Source organism: Gastrolobium bilobum, unplaced genomic scaffold (genome assembly GCF_033153095.1).
Source record: "Gastrolobium bilobum isolate Gb01-03AN ecotype WA unplaced genomic scaffold, APGP_CSIRO_Gbil_v1 utg512, whole genome shotgun sequence".
In the NCBI taxonomy this organism is placed as follows: Eukaryota; Viridiplantae; Streptophyta; class Magnoliopsida; order Fabales; family Fabaceae; genus Gastrolobium; species Gastrolobium bilobum.
The window spans coordinates 43,028-62,435 of NW_026896079.1; the positions used below are offsets into that span (position 1 = coordinate 43,028).

The 19,408-nt window shown below is 30.5% G+C and overlaps 1 protein-coding gene across 1 annotated transcript; it reads right to left on the minus strand.

The window, feature by feature from the left end:
- Positions 1 to 5,270: 5,270 nt before the first annotated feature.
- LOC133297676 (homeobox-leucine zipper protein PROTODERMAL FACTOR 2-like) lies at positions 5,271 to 13,907 on the minus strand. Its single transcript, XM_061496844.1, has 6 exons — positions 13,431 to 13,907; positions 13,168 to 13,269; positions 10,867 to 11,067; positions 10,000 to 10,110; positions 5,686 to 5,781; positions 5,271 to 5,603 (listed from the first exon to the last, which is right to left on the minus strand). The coding sequence occupies exons 1-6, from the start codon at positions 13,905 to 13,907 to the stop codon at positions 5,271 to 5,273; spliced, it is 1,320 nt and encodes a 439-aa protein (XP_061352828.1).
- Positions 13,908 to 19,408: the final 5,501 nt, after the last annotated feature.

Sequence of the window (19,408 nt, forward strand, 5' to 3'; positions counted from 1 at the left end):
TCTGTTTCTTTCTATATATACATTCACAAAATTAAACAGGGTCTTACGTAACCTATTGTTTGAAAATTTTGCCTATATATTTCTTTATTACATTCACAAATTTTGACAGGTTCAATTTAATATTTATGAAGAGATAAAAAAATATAATTTCCTTAGTTCAACAATCTCCATCATGTGTCGTGGTGGGTTTGAGTCCATAGTTAGCCAATGATGTACCAGCTTGCTGACTAGAAACCTGGAGTTTAGGGTTTAACGTGTCTATTTTGATATAAAGTAGAAAATGAAGATCCATTACTAATAAGAGGTACACTTTACTGTATCCCAAAAAAAAAAAAAAGATACACTTTACTTTCAACATTTTCTGACAAATTCAAACCGGCTTTAATATCTCGCTAAGAGACCATTGTAAAAAATTAAAATAAAAATAAAAATTGGAGGACTGCATTTGAAACATATCACTTTTAAAACATGAAAAACAGACTTAGCAGAGGCCGCATCAAAATCAACTCATTCAATTCAAAGTGGAAGCAACAAATGCTTTAATAATATGAAATCCAGGCAATTGGAAGACTAATATAAAATTGATTCTAGTATTCTATACCATCTTCACAACAATGAATATTTTGACTTGGATATGAATGGATTGTGTGTTTGGTCTGATAGTAATAACCATCACACCAAAGGTGGAGGTTATGGTTCCATCCTCATCCATGGAAATTTCACATGTTTAAATAACTCTAGCTTCCCTTCGGAAAATTGCATTTGTCAAAATCTAGATGAGAGCTGATGATGTAAAGAGAAATTGTTTGAAAAAGGTAATAATAATGGCGAATGAGAACTCAATGGTCTGAAGCTAAGTGTTGAAGAAGGAACTGCATTTCATTTGGGGTTAAGCTTGCAAAGGACAAAGATAACGTTTGGGGTTTTTCTGTATGAACGAATAGATGAGTGAATAAATGAGGAAAACATTAATTATTATTTATTTATTTATCGAGATTAAACAAAAACAAAATAATTCTAAAGTAATTTTGCTACGTTTTTAAAATATTTAGTAAATTGTGGTATTATATTATTGTATTTTCACTATCATTCTAATACGTATGGTTAAACAAAAGTGATTACAGGCCGTGTTTTTTTTTCCTATTAATATAATAAGGGGTTATTGTTTCTTATATTACAGAGATATTTTCAAGTGGATCCCGCACTATAAAAAAAAGAAATTGATGGCACAAATTTCAAAGGGTCTATGCAATGTTGTGAAAATGGATCGGACTGGTCAGGTCGACCCGGAACCCGGTGAATCGGTCATCTGACTGGTCCGTTTATCATATTGGATTGGTCAAGTATCAGACTCGGTACGACCTGGTGGACCTGGCTAGTTTTGGTGAAAAATCGGTGACCCGGCCCCGGTTTTTCAAAATAAATATTTTCAAAAAAAAAAAGTTTTCCAAAAAAAAAATCATAATTAACATATTTGAGTGATTTGTTACTTATTGACTTACATAAGTTATGTGCCTACAATACTAATATTATCCCAGTTATGTACTATGCAGGAAATTTTGATTTGATAGTTAGAGATGTCGTTTACCGATCCTGAAACACCAATATAACAAGCATTATGTATTTGTTTGATCCTTTATTGGACAATAATGTATAATTTATTATTTTTTATATTAAAATATTTAGAATTTATATTATTTTTTTTCAGCTATTTGAATATATGTATAATTTTTTTAATATAAATTATAGATTTATATATAATCATCGGGTCATACAATTCAACCAGTGACCCGATACATTGACCGGGCCGATTTTAATAATATTAGTCTATGTCATGAGATAATCTTTCTCGAGTAGCATAAGAAAAGCATTACCCATATAATAAAATTTAATTTTAAACGGTTAGTATGTATAACCACCCTAAATTATGTTTTATTAAGAATAATAATAATTGGTAACCTTCATATTCTAATAAATAATTTCATTCAATACGATAAATTATTTTTTTATTTTTTTAAAAATGATTACTTCAGTATAATTTTTGAAAAGTACAATTAATTTTTTTATACATTACAATATGCTTGTTCATTAAATTATAATATAATTTATATAAAAATAAATATAAAGAATTTATTCTCTGTGATCGCGTCATAATTTTTTTTAATTCATTATTGGTAGTTTTGTGAATATCTAATTTTGTCCTTGTTTTTAGTTGATAGAAAAAAAAAATCATCAAAGAAAAGAATTGGATTAAGAAAAGATTCAAGTCCCACATGGATAGAAGATATACCCTTATTTTTTATGTCCTACATTGGAGTAGTCTTGTCTCCTCCTCCTCCTTCCTTCCCCTCTATATAAGGAACCCCTCCTTATGTGTTTTGTACCCAAAACTCTCCAAAAGAGTTGAAAAGGCACTTGAACTTAACTAAACTTGTGTCATAATAATTCTTTTAGAAGAATTGGGGTGATTATCCACAATTTGACTTCACACACCAAATATTGTCTCCTCTCACGTAACTTTACTTACCTTCTCTTTTTAATTAATAATTGTTTCCTTTCATGCATTTACTTTACTTACCTTCTCTTTTTAATTAATAATTATTTCCTTTCATGCATTTATGCTTTTTCTCCTTCCTTCATTTGTTTTATTTTATATATTGATAGATTGGCAATCTTTTATATTGTTGTATGTGTTTTATATCATTAATTTCATAGTTTTTGCATAGGGCTCCAAACTTATTTTAATTTATTATTTTGTATTAAATTTTAAAATTAATTAATTTTTAATATTAAAAGGATTTTATTTAATCGTATCGACTTGTTAATCTTATAGTTTTTACTTAGGATAATTTTAATGTGACATTTTCTGTTTTGCTTATGTATTTCAACAATATGGAAGGGATGTGCATTTTTGTCTATGTTCTTCGTTTTATTGGACATTATACCAAAAACCAGGACACTAGATAATTTCCAAGTGAATTCTTGGGTTCCCCCGTTCAGCTAGCTTAAAATGAAGCAGTTAAACATGCTATATACAGTTAAAATAAAAGAGATAACTAGACGGCTTTGGCGATGAGTTGGAGGCAGTGTTGTTAAACCCGGCCCGACCCGGCCGGGTCGACCCGGGTTCCGTTAATCCGGTTGGGTGATCGGTTTGGGTCATCTTTTGGATCGGATAAGTAATCAACCCCCATCGACCCGCACGACCCGTCGGGTTTTTAGCGGGTCCCGTTGACCCTCCGGGTTTTGTGAACCGATCCGGGTCGGAGTAAAAAAAAAAATTACAAAAATGAAAAATCACACAATAAGTGAAAAAAATAAAATTGTTTACGAAATCAGTCGCTAAAGTTGACAAAATCCCTAAAGCCTAAATGGCTAAACCGTGCGAAATTCCCAATCTTTTTCGTCGCCGCCGCGTTGCTCTAGGTGGTCTTCTTCGTCACCGCCGCGTCGCTCCAGGACCCAGGTTGTCTTCTTCGCCGCTAATGTTTGGACTATCTTCTTTTTCAATAGCTTCTCCTCATGTTTTTTACGTGTTCACCTACCCTTTCTTATTGGACTATCTTCCATTTGATCTATATTTTTTTCTCACTGGAACCTTTATCGTTCTGCATCTCACTTGACCAGACCACCTTAGACAAGTTTCCATCATCTCTCCTCATAGGTGCTACTCCAACTTTCTAACGGACAAATTATTCGTAATATAATATTTTTTAACATATCCGCTTATAGCTTCAACATTCTTATCTCATCTACAGTAGACTTATTATTTTGCTCTTGTTGGCACTTTATTACCCAACATTACAGCACCCGTGTTTCTTTAGTTGTCCAGATAATTTTCTGTTGTGTTTTATAGGAACTTTCGATGATAAAACTATATTGGTCCCCTGACATGCAGGTATTTGTCTTGAACTACTTTCTGATGATATTGATGGTATTAGCTTGGGTTATATGTTGCTACACTATCCAAACAAAAAAATCTTTACATATGCATACACTGACCAGGAAGAAGAGCTATTGTGTTCATTTTTCAAGATTTGGGATTTTTTCTGAAGTCTTTACATATGCATCCAGTGAGCACGAAAAATTAAAGTTTCTCAAGTTGCACCCAAATGCTGATTCTTCATATTTATATACATATATTTATATATATAAAATATATATCCAGGTCAACCGGTCCGACCAGTGATCCACCGGTCCGACCAGTGACCCAGTGCTCCGACCGGGTTGATGCTCGGTCCGGGTTTAACAACACTTTGGAGGTGTATATAATTAGGTGTATTAGTAGGTTAGAAGTATTTACTCATGCATATGATTAGTCAATGGAAGCATTAATTTGATATTTAGGGGTTAAGTTCATAATAAGTACATGTTGAGAAAAGGTATTATATATGTGTATTTATAAATGGTCTTGCATGTCATTTAAGTGAGGAGGAAGCCAAGATATCAAATCAAGTGAGTCTATATTAATATATGAACGATTCCTTTTCTAACATCTTCTCTAAAGCGGTATCAGATCTTAATAATTTTTTCTTAAGAAAATGTCTAATATACTATTTCGGTTCCGAACTCACAAAAGACAATGACGATAATTAATGGTATATTCATATGAATGCAATTATTGGCTCCTAAGAAGCATTAAAGGAGATAGTTGAGACTCGATACTTGCAACTCTAGAAATGGATAGAGGAGCTTTCAGTCAAGCCCAATTAAAGAAAAAAAAATGGTAAAAAAATATTTAAGCAACTCCAAATTTTGCTCGTAGCATTATTCATGCGGCCTTGGATGATACAATGTATCAAAAGGTAGCTTGTGCAACAAAGGCAAAAGAAGCTTGGGAGATTCTCAAAAATCTTTTCAAAGAAGTTGATAAGATGAAGATATCCCCTTAATTTAATGGTGGCTGCGATGTAAAAGGAGCACTCATCTAACCACTATCTATAAACATTCAACAACATGCATCTTTTCTAAAATAGAAGGAATGAACTACTCAAATTATGTTGTGACACAATAATTTTTTATAAGATAGTAATTCATTCACAAATATAAATACTGAAACTGCGAACATTCTTTAAAATCTAGCAACAAACCATGAAGTAAATTTTGAAAGTACACAAAGAATTTCATATTCAAATTGTTCTCACAACAAGGAAATATCATAGAAAACGAAGTAGAATAAAGTCTTCATTATGTTTCATCATGTCATTGAATAAGTCATTTCGAATCTGTGAAATTTAATTCCAATACCAAATAATCTATCAAAGATTATTTCAAAGAAGCGCATTCTTTATTCCAGTTTCAGTGTAAGCCATGATTTTGTTGAACTCAGCAACTGATTCAGGGGGTAAGAAGACTGGCACACTAGTTATACTTTGAAACATATTGAATGCAATAGTTAGAATACTTCCAGTGCCACCGTCACTCATCCCACCAGGAAGGATAGTAAACCCTGAAGGTGTGATAACCACGTTGTTTGGATCCCCTCCATTTAAAAGACTTGATAAAGCTAACTTCTCAACCATAGAATAAACTATGTAAGAGAAGCCTATTGAGTCTTCATAGCTCTCTTGAACAAAAAACTTACCTAACTGGTCGTCACCAGTCTACAAAATTGAACATGTTAGGTGAGTTTAAGGTTTGAATTTAATTCTGGAAAAGGAAATGGAAGAAAAAGAAGATGCTTACATTCATTTGAATGATGGAAACACGGTTTCTTGGATCATTGCCTTGAATAACATAAACGAGTTCTCGACCAGAATATTCCCGTAAAAGCATATACCACTATGATTAATCCACAGGAAGCAAAGAATTGAAATACGTAAGCAGATGCAATTAAAACTTTTAAACAAGGATGTGTTGTTAAGATTTTCTCCGGTCATTTCCTAAAATATTAGTATTATTATTTTATTTTTTTGTTATTCTATTGATATACTTTGATCCAGTTTTTTTTATTTTTATTTCATGTTTTAACATAGAAAAATGGTATAAGAAACTATCAAGTTTATTTTAATGAAACTATGCAAAATAAAAGTTGTTTAAAAATAGGGTTTTATTATTCTCCTTTTACATAAGATAGTTATCTTATGTTCTAGAGAGAAAATGAGTGGGTCCCACCATTACAAGAAAAAAAGAAAAAGGTGGGGTGCGAAAATCGAAGTGAAAGAGTAGAAAGAAGTTATCTTATGTAAAAAGAGAGTAATATTTCCCTTAAAAATATTAGAAGTAATTGTAATCTGGTGAGGGTTATATTTATAAATTTTTTGTTTATAAACTCTTACAAACTACATTATGTACTCCGGAGAGAACACTAGATTACACTATGTTCTCTCAGGAATACATAGTGTAATTTGCAAAAATTTATAAAAAAAGTTTGTAAACGGATCCTTCCCTTGTAATCTAATAAATCTAAAAAGAAAAGTTAAAAGTTGTATATAAAAAATTCTTATGTGAATAACAACATCCTTAAGCACGAAGAATCCTACAACATCTATAATGATTTTAATTTATTATGTATTCACTTTGCCCACCTCGAGGATTATTTGAACCCCAATTTACAAAAATATAATCTCCCGCCATTTGTAAGAAACAAACGAAAAGGAGTGCATGTAAAACGTTATATTAGCTTACCAAAAAAAAAAAAAAAACGTTATATTAACTATACCAATATTAGTAATATGTTGCATATATACCTTGGATCTAGAATTTGGGTCACGAAGGAAGTTGAATAACCGTTGTGGCGGAATTGGAAGCGAGACAGAAGTAGAGAAAATAATTATTGCACCTTTAGGTCTCCCACCAGAATCCTTTATAATATCCTTAACCATGATCCTCAAATCATAGGAACCTGAAAGTGAAGCAACTTGCGTCCATCGTTTTGTTGAGGAAGCACTGATATGGGCACAAAAGTTTCTCATCAGTCTTCCTGCCAAATTTAAGAGACCTGTCCGTCCCGGTTGAGCTAACAAAACTGTTTAATTATGTAAAAGAGAAGAAGAATTAAGCTACATAGAATTTTTCTTGGGTTCTATCATTCAGCTCGATCGCTTATAATTAAAGCAGTTAAACATGTTATGCACTGTTCAAATAGTAGAGAAAATTAGAAGGTTTCAGCGATGAGTTGGAGGTGCTCATGCAAACAAAAGCTTCAAATTTTAATCATATCAAAATATATTCCTACACAATCAATTATTTCCAAATAAAGTCTAAACGCAAGTGGGATTGACCATAAAAAGATGAAGCACAACTAATGAGATAACCGATGTACTATGTCTTTTAGTATTGCGGTGAGTACTAAAGATAATAAGATATTCTCCTTAATTATTCCACAAGAGTATTGGCAGTTGTGAATAAAATCAACTCATATGGTGAGAATCTTAAAGATGTTTATATAGTGGACATATTCATATTATTCATAGTTAATTGGTGCACTTAATATTTTAGGGTTAAATTAAATGTAAGTGTTGTCAACATGTATCATGTAGACTTATAAGTAGTTTTGTATTTTAATTTGTAATATAAGTCGCGAGAAGGTCAAGAAAATTCAAGAAAGCCAAGTCTCGTATCAATGATCACCTCTCTTCCATCTTCTTTAGCAAACCTACCTATAGAAGGTTCTAGGTACAAGTTATAGGCAGACTACGCTAAATGTTCTTGGTTTATTTTTTTTATGATACAAGAATTCCTGCAACAATTTTGTAACTATATATTTTTAGAAGTACATAATTATAATATTAAAATTATTATTTTTAACTATGTACTCTCCCTGGAGAGTACATAGTTAAAATATTGTTGCTGGTTTTCTTTTAATTATGTACTTCCGGGAGTACATAGTTAAAAAACTATTGCAGGAATTCTTGCAACATGAGAAACACTTCAATTATATATGCTTTATAGATTAAAAAAAGGGAAAAAGTGTGTATCATTTTAAAAAATGTAAAGTTGTGTCATTTTAAGTGAGAGAAAAAGATAGATAAATGATGAGAGAGTGGATAAAAAATATAAAGGTGTGGGTCCCACCTCTTTATGAGATAAATAAAAAAAATGAGACCAATACAAACTCAAAAGTAGGGATGTTCAAAATGTCCAAAAGAGCCAAACCGATCCATAACCAAACTGCTCCACATTTTAAAAATCGGTTATTTTTAAAAATCGGTTTCATATGAAACTGCATTTTATTTTATAAACTGGTTATTTACTAAACCATAAAAATAATTGGTTATCCATGGTTATCCATAACCAAATTATTTTACAATTAAAGAACAAATAAGTATTATTTTTTCTACTTGACATCAAAATGTGAAAATTACATAAATATGAATCATTTTTAAATGTGACATTATTAGAAAAGTCTCAAATACTAACAAAATTTATAGAAGAAAAATATTACGTCGAAAATTTTGACAAAAATCATATTACGTAGAAAATAGAGACGAAAAAAAATTTCGTCGAAACTAGAGACGGAACAAGATTTTGTCATAATCACTGACATAAATTTTTTAGGGACAAAATATTTCAGTCAAAATTCTTGATAGAATCTAAATTTCGTCGAAACTTTTGACAGAAACAATTATGTCAAACTTTTCAACGAAAAATAATTCAGTAAAAATTTTTGACGAAACACATTTTCATAAAAAAATTTGACAGAAAATAATTTCGTCAAATTTTTTTACGAAAAATATTTCCGTCCAAATTTTCTACGAAAAATATTTCCAACAAAACACATTTACAGCGAAAATTTTGACCAAAAATGTATACGTAAAAAATTTTGACCAAAAATATTTATGTAAAAAATTTTGACAAAAAATATTTCAGAAATTTTTTTTATGGAAAATATTTCTATAAAAAATCCCGACGGAAATTTTTTTTGTCAAATTTTTTTACAGAATCTAAATTCCCTCCAATCATTTCCCTCGAATTCTTTGACGAAAAATATTTTTATAAAACATTTTGACGAAAAACTTTTTTGTCAAAAAATTTATCGAAATATTGTTTGTCATAAAAATTTTACGAAATTTTTTCATAGAAATGTGTTCCATTGAAAATTTTGATAGAAATGTTTTTTTATCAAAAAACTTGACGGAAATATTTTTCCTCGAAAATTTTCGATGGAAATGTTTTTCGTTAAAAATTTCGACGGAAATTTTTTTGTCAAAAAGTTTAACGAAAATGTTTCCGTCGAGAACTTTCGATGGAATTTGAATTCTATAAAGAATTTTGATGAAATTTTTTTCCGTCAAAAGTTTTCGAAGGAAATGTGTTTCATGAAAATTTTTGATAGAAATATTTATTCGTCCAAAATTTCGATGAATATGTTTTTTTGTAAAATATTTTGAAGGAAATTTTTTGACGAAATTTATATTCTGTAAAAAAATTTGACAAAAAAAATTTGCGTCAATTTTTTTTACAGATATGTTTTTAATCACAAATTTTGATAGAAATATTTTCGTCAAAAATTTTTGCGGAAAATTTTGATGGAAATGTTTTCTGTAAAAATAACGTGAACAATTTCTATAAAAATTATTTCATCCTGAGAGTTCCAAAAAATGAAGATTCTTGAAAGAAATAATTGGTCAACTACCTATAACCGGGAGAAACAAACAACTACTTATAAAAATAGCACAATCTATCAAAAATCGATTTTAAATTTGATAACCGGTTTTGATTTAAAACCGGTTTTGAATTAAAATCAACCGGTTTTAATTCAAAACCAGTTATAAACCACAAACCGGTTTGGACAAATTAAAAATTGGTTTTTTTTTTTAAAAGTGGTTCGATTTAAAATTCAAACCGTTTAAAACTGGTTTTATTTGATTTTTGACAATAATCGAACCGAACCGAACTGCTCCATGCACGCCCCTACTCAAAAGTCCTAATTTTACTTAAATAAAAAAAAATTCAGTCTGTTTCGTAAATTTAAGAAAAAGGTAAAATAGACTTACTGCCGTAGTGTGTTGGAGTGGATTTTTCTTTTAGAGTTTCGAAGCATTCAATGCAACGAACCAAACCATTTAGCCAACGTGTAGCCCCAAAGGCCAAACCTGAGGAGAATAAGTCCCGAAACCGAGAGCTTAAATTCCTATAGTCTGTTACCACATGCTCCACCCATATAACCTAAAGATGTGAAAGAAATGAGAAGTATGATCTATTAGTCTCACATATATATATATATATATATATATATATATATATATATATATATATATATATATATATATATATATTTCTCAAGCTGTTTGAGATAATATTATCTCCGGCCACCTCAAAACTATGTCGTTTTGTTTATTTATTTCTGTATATTAATTGATTTACCTTTGAATGGTTATGATTTCCTTTTTGTCTCTCTTCCTTTATCACCGTTGATCCATCTTTGTATGGTTATGATTTAGTAGCCGGAGATAACATTATCTCAAGCATCTTGAGAAATGATAAGCCCTATATATATATGAGGTAGGATCCTTTGACACCAGTGTCAAATTTGAAATTTGACACCTCATCTAAGAGCCATTAGATAAAAAAAATCAACGACTCTGATTTGTAAGTATGTAACATCATTGATCTTTTTTGATCTAATGGCTAATGTGAGGTGTCAAATTTCAAATTTAACACTGATGTCAAAGGATCTACGAGAGAGAGAAATATTGTGTCCTACCTAATTTTTCTCTACTCTTGTCTATCCAATAAATAATGTCAAATAAGAGATAAGAAACAAAATTGAAGGAAAATATGAGATTTTTTTAGTTGATAATAGTTTATTGCGATTAGAGGATGATAACAGAGCGAGAAGATAGAAAATTTGATTTAACATAAAGGGAACTAATTGATTTTTTTACCCTATAAAAAGAAGAAGCATTAGGATAAGGAAATAACCTTAGAGTATCCATTTGGCATTTCTTTAATCAAACAGCCTGATGGTCTTCTTCGAAATGTATTTGTTGGGCAAGAAAAAGCCTTCTCCAACGAAATATCAACCACCACCCACTTATTATGAGACAACTTCTTACAATACCTTGCAAAACAACACTCTTGGGTCGCTACTAAAGGTGTAGGCAATTGAAATTCTGCAGTCATCTAAAAAATAAAGAGGACATACATTGAAATTAGAACACATACGTTTGCCTGAGAATTGAAAGTCCTAGAAACAGTAATCTCGGATGCATATAAAGCATAACTAATGTCATGCGAAAATATATACAAACCAGAATAACATTCAAAATTAGAATACTAGAAATCAATCATTAGAAATAAAACATAAAAAATATAGTTGCTTCTTTGACATATATACATTGCTCTTTCCTTTTTCTTAACTAATTATCTATTTTCTCTTATGGTATGGTTTGGAGTTGGGAGGAAATGGTGAGGAGAAAAATGATTTGAATGGAAAGCAAAAGATTTAGAGAATGAGAGATTGAGTAATAAGATTCTTTTCCTTAAGTGGATGTTAACTTAAAATCTTTCAAATTGGGATAATTATAGTCATTAATTAAAAAAAAACCTTTCCTTCTGCCATTGGAGCGGATCTAAACACAAAAATTTCCCCCGTGTTAAGTTTATATATTAAGCTGTTGTGCATTACGGTTGCTCAAAGAAGTAGTGGTATTGACAAAAGATCAATGACACTCACTGGAAGTGCTATCACAGGTATGACGGTGAAGAAGGGGATGAGTGTAGACTACGATAGCTCTAAAATCCAACAAAGTAACAACTTATAAGAATATTAGGTATCGAGTGTCTCCTTTGTTGGAGAAGAGGGATTTACATAAGAGAGAGAATATTCCCTAATAATAAAAGAGAAAAAAGAAGAGTCAAAAACCGTTAGGCAATGCACTTAGTATTGCATTGAGGCATCGCCTCACCATCATGAGTGTATGATAAAAGTTGTGCAAAGATAAAAAGGGATCCCCTGTAGTGAGGCCCACATATTCACCTATGCGGTGCCGGCAAATAATTCGGCCTTGAGATGATTGGCCCAATTCACTAGGTTGTGTAGGCCGGGCAAAATATATATAAAATGCAAACTATGTCACACATCATCCTGCTTTTCATTTCCTTTTCTCACATTGAACCAAAAGTATGTTTGGGAGTTGATCAGAATGACAAAAGAGAGAAAGGAATCAAAAGAAAATAATAGGGAAGATAACGTAGTTATAATAGATAAAAATATCTGCTTTGTGTTCTGTTTTTTTTTTTTAAACTATTTTGTAGAATAATTAATAAAATAGGTGTCTTTTGTATTTTGAATGTTAAAATTTAAAACAAAATAAAAACAACTCAGATATGTTATCTGAATCTGAGTTATAATTTTTAAAATTATTTTTACAAAACAAGTCTTATCAAATAGGTTTTTTTTTTTTTTAAGATAAAAAAACTGATTTTGGAAACAGAAATCAAACAGCCTCTAAGTTTCTCTTCATTGCTTTGGTAATAAAAATATTTTCACTTACAAGAACTTTAAGGCTATGCTTGGAAGTTGGAAGGGGAAGAAAATATAGGCTTACAAGAAAATCCCTAATATTCCTTCCTTCGTTTTAACATACCCTTATAACAAGGGGAAGGTTTACTTAAAATCTTCCATTTTCTACCTTCTCTATCCCATCTAAGCATACACCTAAAAGATAAAAATTTATGTACATTGACTTGAAATTTAAGTACCTAGATTTAAAAAAAAAAAAAAAATTTGATAGAAAGTGTACAATTATATTTTCAACATTGCTAACGTTTACAATGTAATTAACACATTATAGTGAACACATGACCTTCTCATAGACGGGTTTTATCTACAGGGACTAATTGGGTTCATGGTATTTTTCAATCATCATGTAATTAGCCAAGTCAAATGGATACAGAAAAGTGAATTTCAAGTTATATCATAGACTGTTAATTATGAATTAATTATGAAGCACGACAATTAAAAACTTTCGTGATATTAACGGATATTTCTAATGAAAAATTGAGTGCATACATGCTCATCTCAATCCTATATTGTTTTCTTTTTTTATGCATTGACTTAAACATATCTCAAAAATTTCTAATAACACGAAGGTTGAAAAGCTCGAGCCTATAAGTTCTCGAGCTTTTAGCAGCATTTGTTTTTTTCTCATAAATGATATATTGTGTGTCCATGAAAGCATTTAAAGCATTACTTATAATAAGAGATAATGGCTAACTTACCACTTGCAATCTCCCATCACAGCTTCCTTCGACTCCATTTACAATGACTCCAAGGAATGCTGCTCTTGAAACGATATTATAAAATGTTGTCGACCATTGATCCTAATTATTTACCAAAAAGAAGAAGAGAGAATCAAAGAAAAAGGGGGGGGGGGGGGGGGGGGGGGGGGGGGGAGAGAGATAATCGATATCATGGTTAGTTCAAATCACTATTATAGTCATCTATGAGTAACTGAGAGTCTGAGAGTTATGAAATAACCTACCACATTCATAAACATTTGGACAATGTTGAGTGCATTCGTTTTAACATATCGTATATCTCTTGAACCTTCAATTTTTAAAGGCTCTCTTAGAGTTGTATTTGGTGTTGGAGCATATCCAACATGTAATGAGTTGTAGCTTGGCAAAACTTGAGGCTCTCCAACTTTAGCCAGCTTAGTTATTTCATACATTGTTTCTTTAATCTCGCCATATTTTATCAGATATTCTATTTTATCCATGGTATCGAACTTCTGGCCTTTTCTTTGTTGCCATAAAGGTTTACCAGTAACAGCTATTTTCAATAACTCATCCATAGCTGAATATGCAAGTTCGCATATTTTCAATCTAGTTGGCTCGAATAATAGTGAAACCACAACGGCAAGGTCACTTGGTCGTTCAATGTAGAACCCATTACCCTTTGTGTTTGTGGAACTTGACTCTGATGGAGTAGGATTCAAGTTTTGTGGAGACGATTCCATAGTCTGAGAATGATAAAGGAAGCATAAAAATTTAGTATAAGTGATCCACGAAATTAGAAATGAACAAAGTTCATAAAATAAATAATAATGGGTGACGGTGGGAATTGTCATAAATAGTTGAAGAGATCAGGACAAGACTTTATATATATTATATGTCATGGTTTGGATCCTCATTTAATTAGTAATTCTACTTGGTGATCATGTGCTTTAATGGAGATCTTTTGCTTCTTAGGTTAGATAAGTAGATTTCCTCTATCCCAAAAAAAAAAAAAGTAGATTTCCTAAAAATCTTAAATATGCCATTGATATGCTGATGGGTAAAATTAGATTAACTTATTTTTTCTCTCATTTGTAGTAAGGGGAAAAAAAAAACAGTATTTCGCTGTAGTTTAAAATTAATCATCTTAATTTGTCTCGTATTTAATAATTAACATAGACCAAAATCTATCAATTTGGGTAGGGTTCATGGGAACCCAAAAAAAAAATAAAACATAAAAAAATTGATTTTACAACTTTGGCATTTGGGAAGTATATATATCACTCGGGCAAGTCTATAAAAATACCTTAAATTATAAAATACTTTAAGAATAATCACCAAACTACAACAATTATATTTCAATATATATTTCTAGGGAGTATTATTTCTGCAGCTGCCGCAAAAATAATACTTCTTGTCACAAACACAAAAAATTCTCTTTCATCAAAATATTCTCTCTCATATTCTACCAAAGTATTCTCCTCATTTTTTATTGTGTTTGTGGTAGGAAATATTATTTCTGCCACAGAGAAATAATACTCCCATCTTTCTATCACTAAATAAAAGGACTGATGATGCATAATTCTTAGTCTATGTCCCTTCAGAATCCTAAGCTTTTGTCCATTTACAACAGCAATCGTAAACTATAATTTTTTTTATTTTTTTTTTGAAGATTGTAAACTATAAAATCTTTTAGTTACTAAACTATTACAACTATTGCAATAGGTTCACCCATATGCTCTTCATTTAGTTGTTAACTTATGTGTAACATGACTTGGTTTAATCACTTATCAAACGAAAAATGACTAAGTTTACCATACTAAATATTTTGATAACTGAAATTAAGGACTAAACTAAAAATACATTAAAGGGGATGGGATCATTTCACAACAGGTTTTAATAAAGGCTAACTAACCGATAAATTTTATTATTTAATAGATAGTTTTTACCATTGAATTTTCCATAGATGATTGTAAGAGTGGCACGAAAGATTAGCAGGGGAAAAAGATGAATCGTCACTTCAAATGACTTGAGGCTTATGAGTGAACCAACCTCAAACACACGGAATTCCAACAATCCACAAACTAGATAGATCGGATTTGGGCCTCTAACCACCAAGAAGAGACAACGGGGCACCAACAAGTAGATCAAAACCGGTATTGTTATGAGCAAATGCTACAAAGGTAACGAGGAGTTGATGTACCAATAGATCAGAGGTGCGTGACAAGGTCACCAGAGATTGCTTTTGAAGAGGTGGCTAATTAACAATTATTGAGTAGATCTGAGATAGCTATGATGAAATGGATACCAGTCTTGGACGATATTCAGAGATCAACTATTGGCAATGCTTAGGGTTTAGAGTTCCATATGACAAGCCAAAATCAAGTACTTAGGGATTATATAGTGACATTCTTTTCTCTAAGGAATATTCGAATATTTGATCTCTATCAAATTTCGGTTCAATGAACACTAGCAAATATGGTATTTAAAGCTGTCTTTGTGTCTTTATGAGTTTTCTTAATATCTCCACCTTTTTATAATTTTATATCTTTTTATATGAGCCTTGGCCCAATTCATTACAAAATATTTCCTTTTCAAATTATTCTTCTTTTGTCATTTCCATTTAAGTTTTCCCCTAATTTGCATTAGGTCTTTTTCTTTCTTTCTTTTTAAGGATAATATTTTATTGATTTCTAAAAAAAAATTATTTCAACAAGTTAGAAGAAAAATTCAAACGTTTCCATCAAAAAGTGCATCACGTTTTCATTTTTGAATTATCCGGCTAAAGTGTTTGTTTGGTGAACATTAAATTATTCAAATTTTTTAAACTTTAACACCAAGTGTATCTTTTAATGCACTATTTTCTATAACGCATTTATGCCATTTTGTGAGTAACCTTAATATTTTCACTTCTTTTCAATTTTGGGTACTTTTATGTGAGTCTTGGCCCAACCTATTATAAATAATTATTTTTTCGATTATTTTTTTGTTATTTAGATTCAAAAATTTCCCTTTATTGTATTGAGAATTTTTTTTGTTTTTGTTTAGATCAAAACTAGTAGTGTTATGGGCAAATTCTATAAAGGTAACGAGGAGTTGATGTACCAATAGATCTGAAGTGCGTGACAAGGTCACAGAGATGGCTCTTGAAGAGGTGGCACTACAAGAAAAAAGTTTACTTGTGACAAAAAATTTCGTCACAAATGACAATTTTTGACACAAATGATCAAATTTCGTCACAAATAAATTTGCAACTCAGGAATTTATGACGAAATTTCATATGTAGTGACGAAATTTGCAACACTAATAAGAATTTTTCTTGTAGTGTGGCTAATTAACAATTATTGAATAGATCCGAGACAGCTATGATGAAATGGATACCAGTCTTGGACGATATTTAAAGATCAACTCCTGACAATGCTTAGGGTTTAGAGTTTCATGTGACAAGCCAAAATCGAGTACTTAGGGATTATATAGTGACATTCTTTTCTCTAAGGAATATTCGAATATTTGATCTCTATCAAATTTCGGTTCAATGAACACTAGCAAATATGGCATTTAAAGCTCTCTTTGTGTCTTTATGAGTTTTCTTAATATCTCCACCTTTTTATAATTTTAAATCTTTTTATATGAGCCTTGGCCCAATTCATTACAAAATATTTCCTTTTCAAATTATTCTTCTTTTGTCATTTCCATTTAAGTTTTCCCCTAATTTGCATTAGGTCTTTTTCTTTCTTTCTTTTTAAGGATAATATTTTATTGATTTCTAAAAAAAAATTATTTCAACAAGTCAGAAGAAAAATTCAAACGTTTCCATCAAAAAGTGCATCACGTTTTCATTTTTGAATTATCCGGCTAAAGTGTTTGTTCGGTGAACATTAAACTATTCAAAAAAAAATTCACGAAAAAAAAAAATTATTCAAATTTTTTAAACTTTAACACCAAGTGTATCTTTTAATGCACTATTTTCTATAACGCATTTATGCCGTTTTGAGAGTAACCTTAATATTTTCACTTCTTTTCAATTTTGGGTACTTTTATGTGAGTCTTGGCCCAACCTATTATAAATAATTATTTTTTCGATTATTTTTTTGTTATTTAGATTCAAAAATTTCCCTTTATTGTATTGAGAATTTTTTTTGTTTTTGTTTAGATCAAAACTAGTAGTGTTATGGGCAAATTCTATAAAGGTAACGAGGAGTTGATGTACCAATAGATCTGAAGTGCGTGACAAGGTCACAGAGATGGCTCTTGAAGAGGTGGCACTACAAGAAAAAAGTTTACTTGTGACAAAAAATTCGTCACAAATGACAATTTTTGACACAAATGATCAAATTTCGTCACAAATAAATTTGCAACTCAGGAATTTATGACGAAATTTCATATGTAGTGACGAAATTTGCAACACTAATAAGAATTTTTCTTGTAGTGTGGCTAATTAACAATTATTGAATAGATCCGAGACAACTATGATGAAATGGATACCAGTCTTGGACGATATTTAAAGATCAACTCCTAACAATGCTTAGGGTTTAGAGTTTCATGTGACAAGCCAAAATCGAGTACTTAGGGATTATATAGTGACATTCTTTTCTCTAAGGAATATTCGAATATTTGATCTCTATCAAATTTCGGTTCAATGAACACTAGCAAATATGGCATTTAAAGCTCTCTTTGTGTCTTTATGAGTTTTCTTAATATCTCCACCTTTTTATAATTTTAAATCTTTTTATATGAGCCTTGGCCCAATTCATTACAAAATATTTCCTTTTCAAATTATTCTTCTTTTGTCATTTCCATTTAAGTTTTCCCCTAATTTGCATTAGGTCTTTTTCTTTCTTTCTTTTTAAGGATAATATTTTATTGATTTCTAAAAAAAAATTATTTCAACAAGTCAGAAGAAAAATTCAAACGTTTCCATCAAAAAGTGCATCACGTTTTCATTTTTGAATTATCCGGCTAAAGTGTTTGTTCGGTGAACATTAAACTATTCAAAAAAAAATTCACGAAAAAAAAAAATTATTCAAATTTTTTAAACTTTAACACCAAGTGTATCTTTTAATGCACTATTTTCTATAACGCATTTATGCCGTTTTGTGAGTAACCTTAATATTTTCACTTCTTTTCAATTTTGGGTACTTTTATGTGAGTCTTGGCCCAACCTATTATAAATAATTATTTTTTCGATTATTTTTTTGTTATTTAGATTCAAAAATTTCCCTTTATTGTATTGAGAATTTTTTTTGTTTTTGTTTAGATCAAAACTAGTAGTGTTATGGGCAAATTCTATAAAGGTAACGAGGAGTTGATGTACCAATAGATCTGAAGTGCGTGACAAGGTCACAGAGATGCTCTTGAAGAGGTGGCACTACAAGAAAAAAGTTTACTTGTGACAAAAAATTTCGTCACAAATGACAATTTTTGACACAAATGATCAAATTTCGTCACAAATAAATTTGCAACTCAGGAATTTATGACGAAATTTCATATGTAGTGACGAAATTTGCAACACTAATAAGAATTTTTCTTGTAGTGTGGCTAATTAACAATTATTGAATAGATCCGAGACAGCTATGATGAAATGGATACCAGTCTTGGACGATATTTAAAGATCAACTCCTGACAATGCTTAGGGTTTAGAGTTTCATGTGACAAGCCAAAATCGAGTACTTAGGGATTATATAGTGACATTCTTTTCTCTAAGGAATATTCGAATATTTGATCTCTATCAAATTTCGGTTCAATGAACACTAGCAAATATGGCATTTAAAGCTCTCTTTGTGTCTTTATGAGTTTTTATAATTTTAAATCTTTTTATATGAGCCTTGGCCCAATTCATTACAAAATATTTCCTTTTCAAATTATTCTTCTTTTGTCATTTCCATTTAAGTTTTCCCCTAATTTGCATTAGGTCTTTTTCTTTCTTTCTTTTTAAGGATAATATTTTATTGATTTCTAAAAAAAAATTATTTCAACAAGTCAGAAGAAAAATTCAAACGTTTCCATCAAAAAGTGCATCACGTTTTCATTTTTGAATTATCCGGCTAAAGTGTTTGTTCGGTGAACATTAAAATATTCAAAAAAAAATTCACCAAAAAAAAAAATTATTCAAATTTTTTAAACTTTAACACCAAGTGTATCTTTTAATGCACTATTTTCTATAACGCATTTATGCCATTTTGTGAGTAACCTTAATATTTTCACTTCTTTTCAATTTTGGGTACTTTTATGTGAGTCTTGGCCC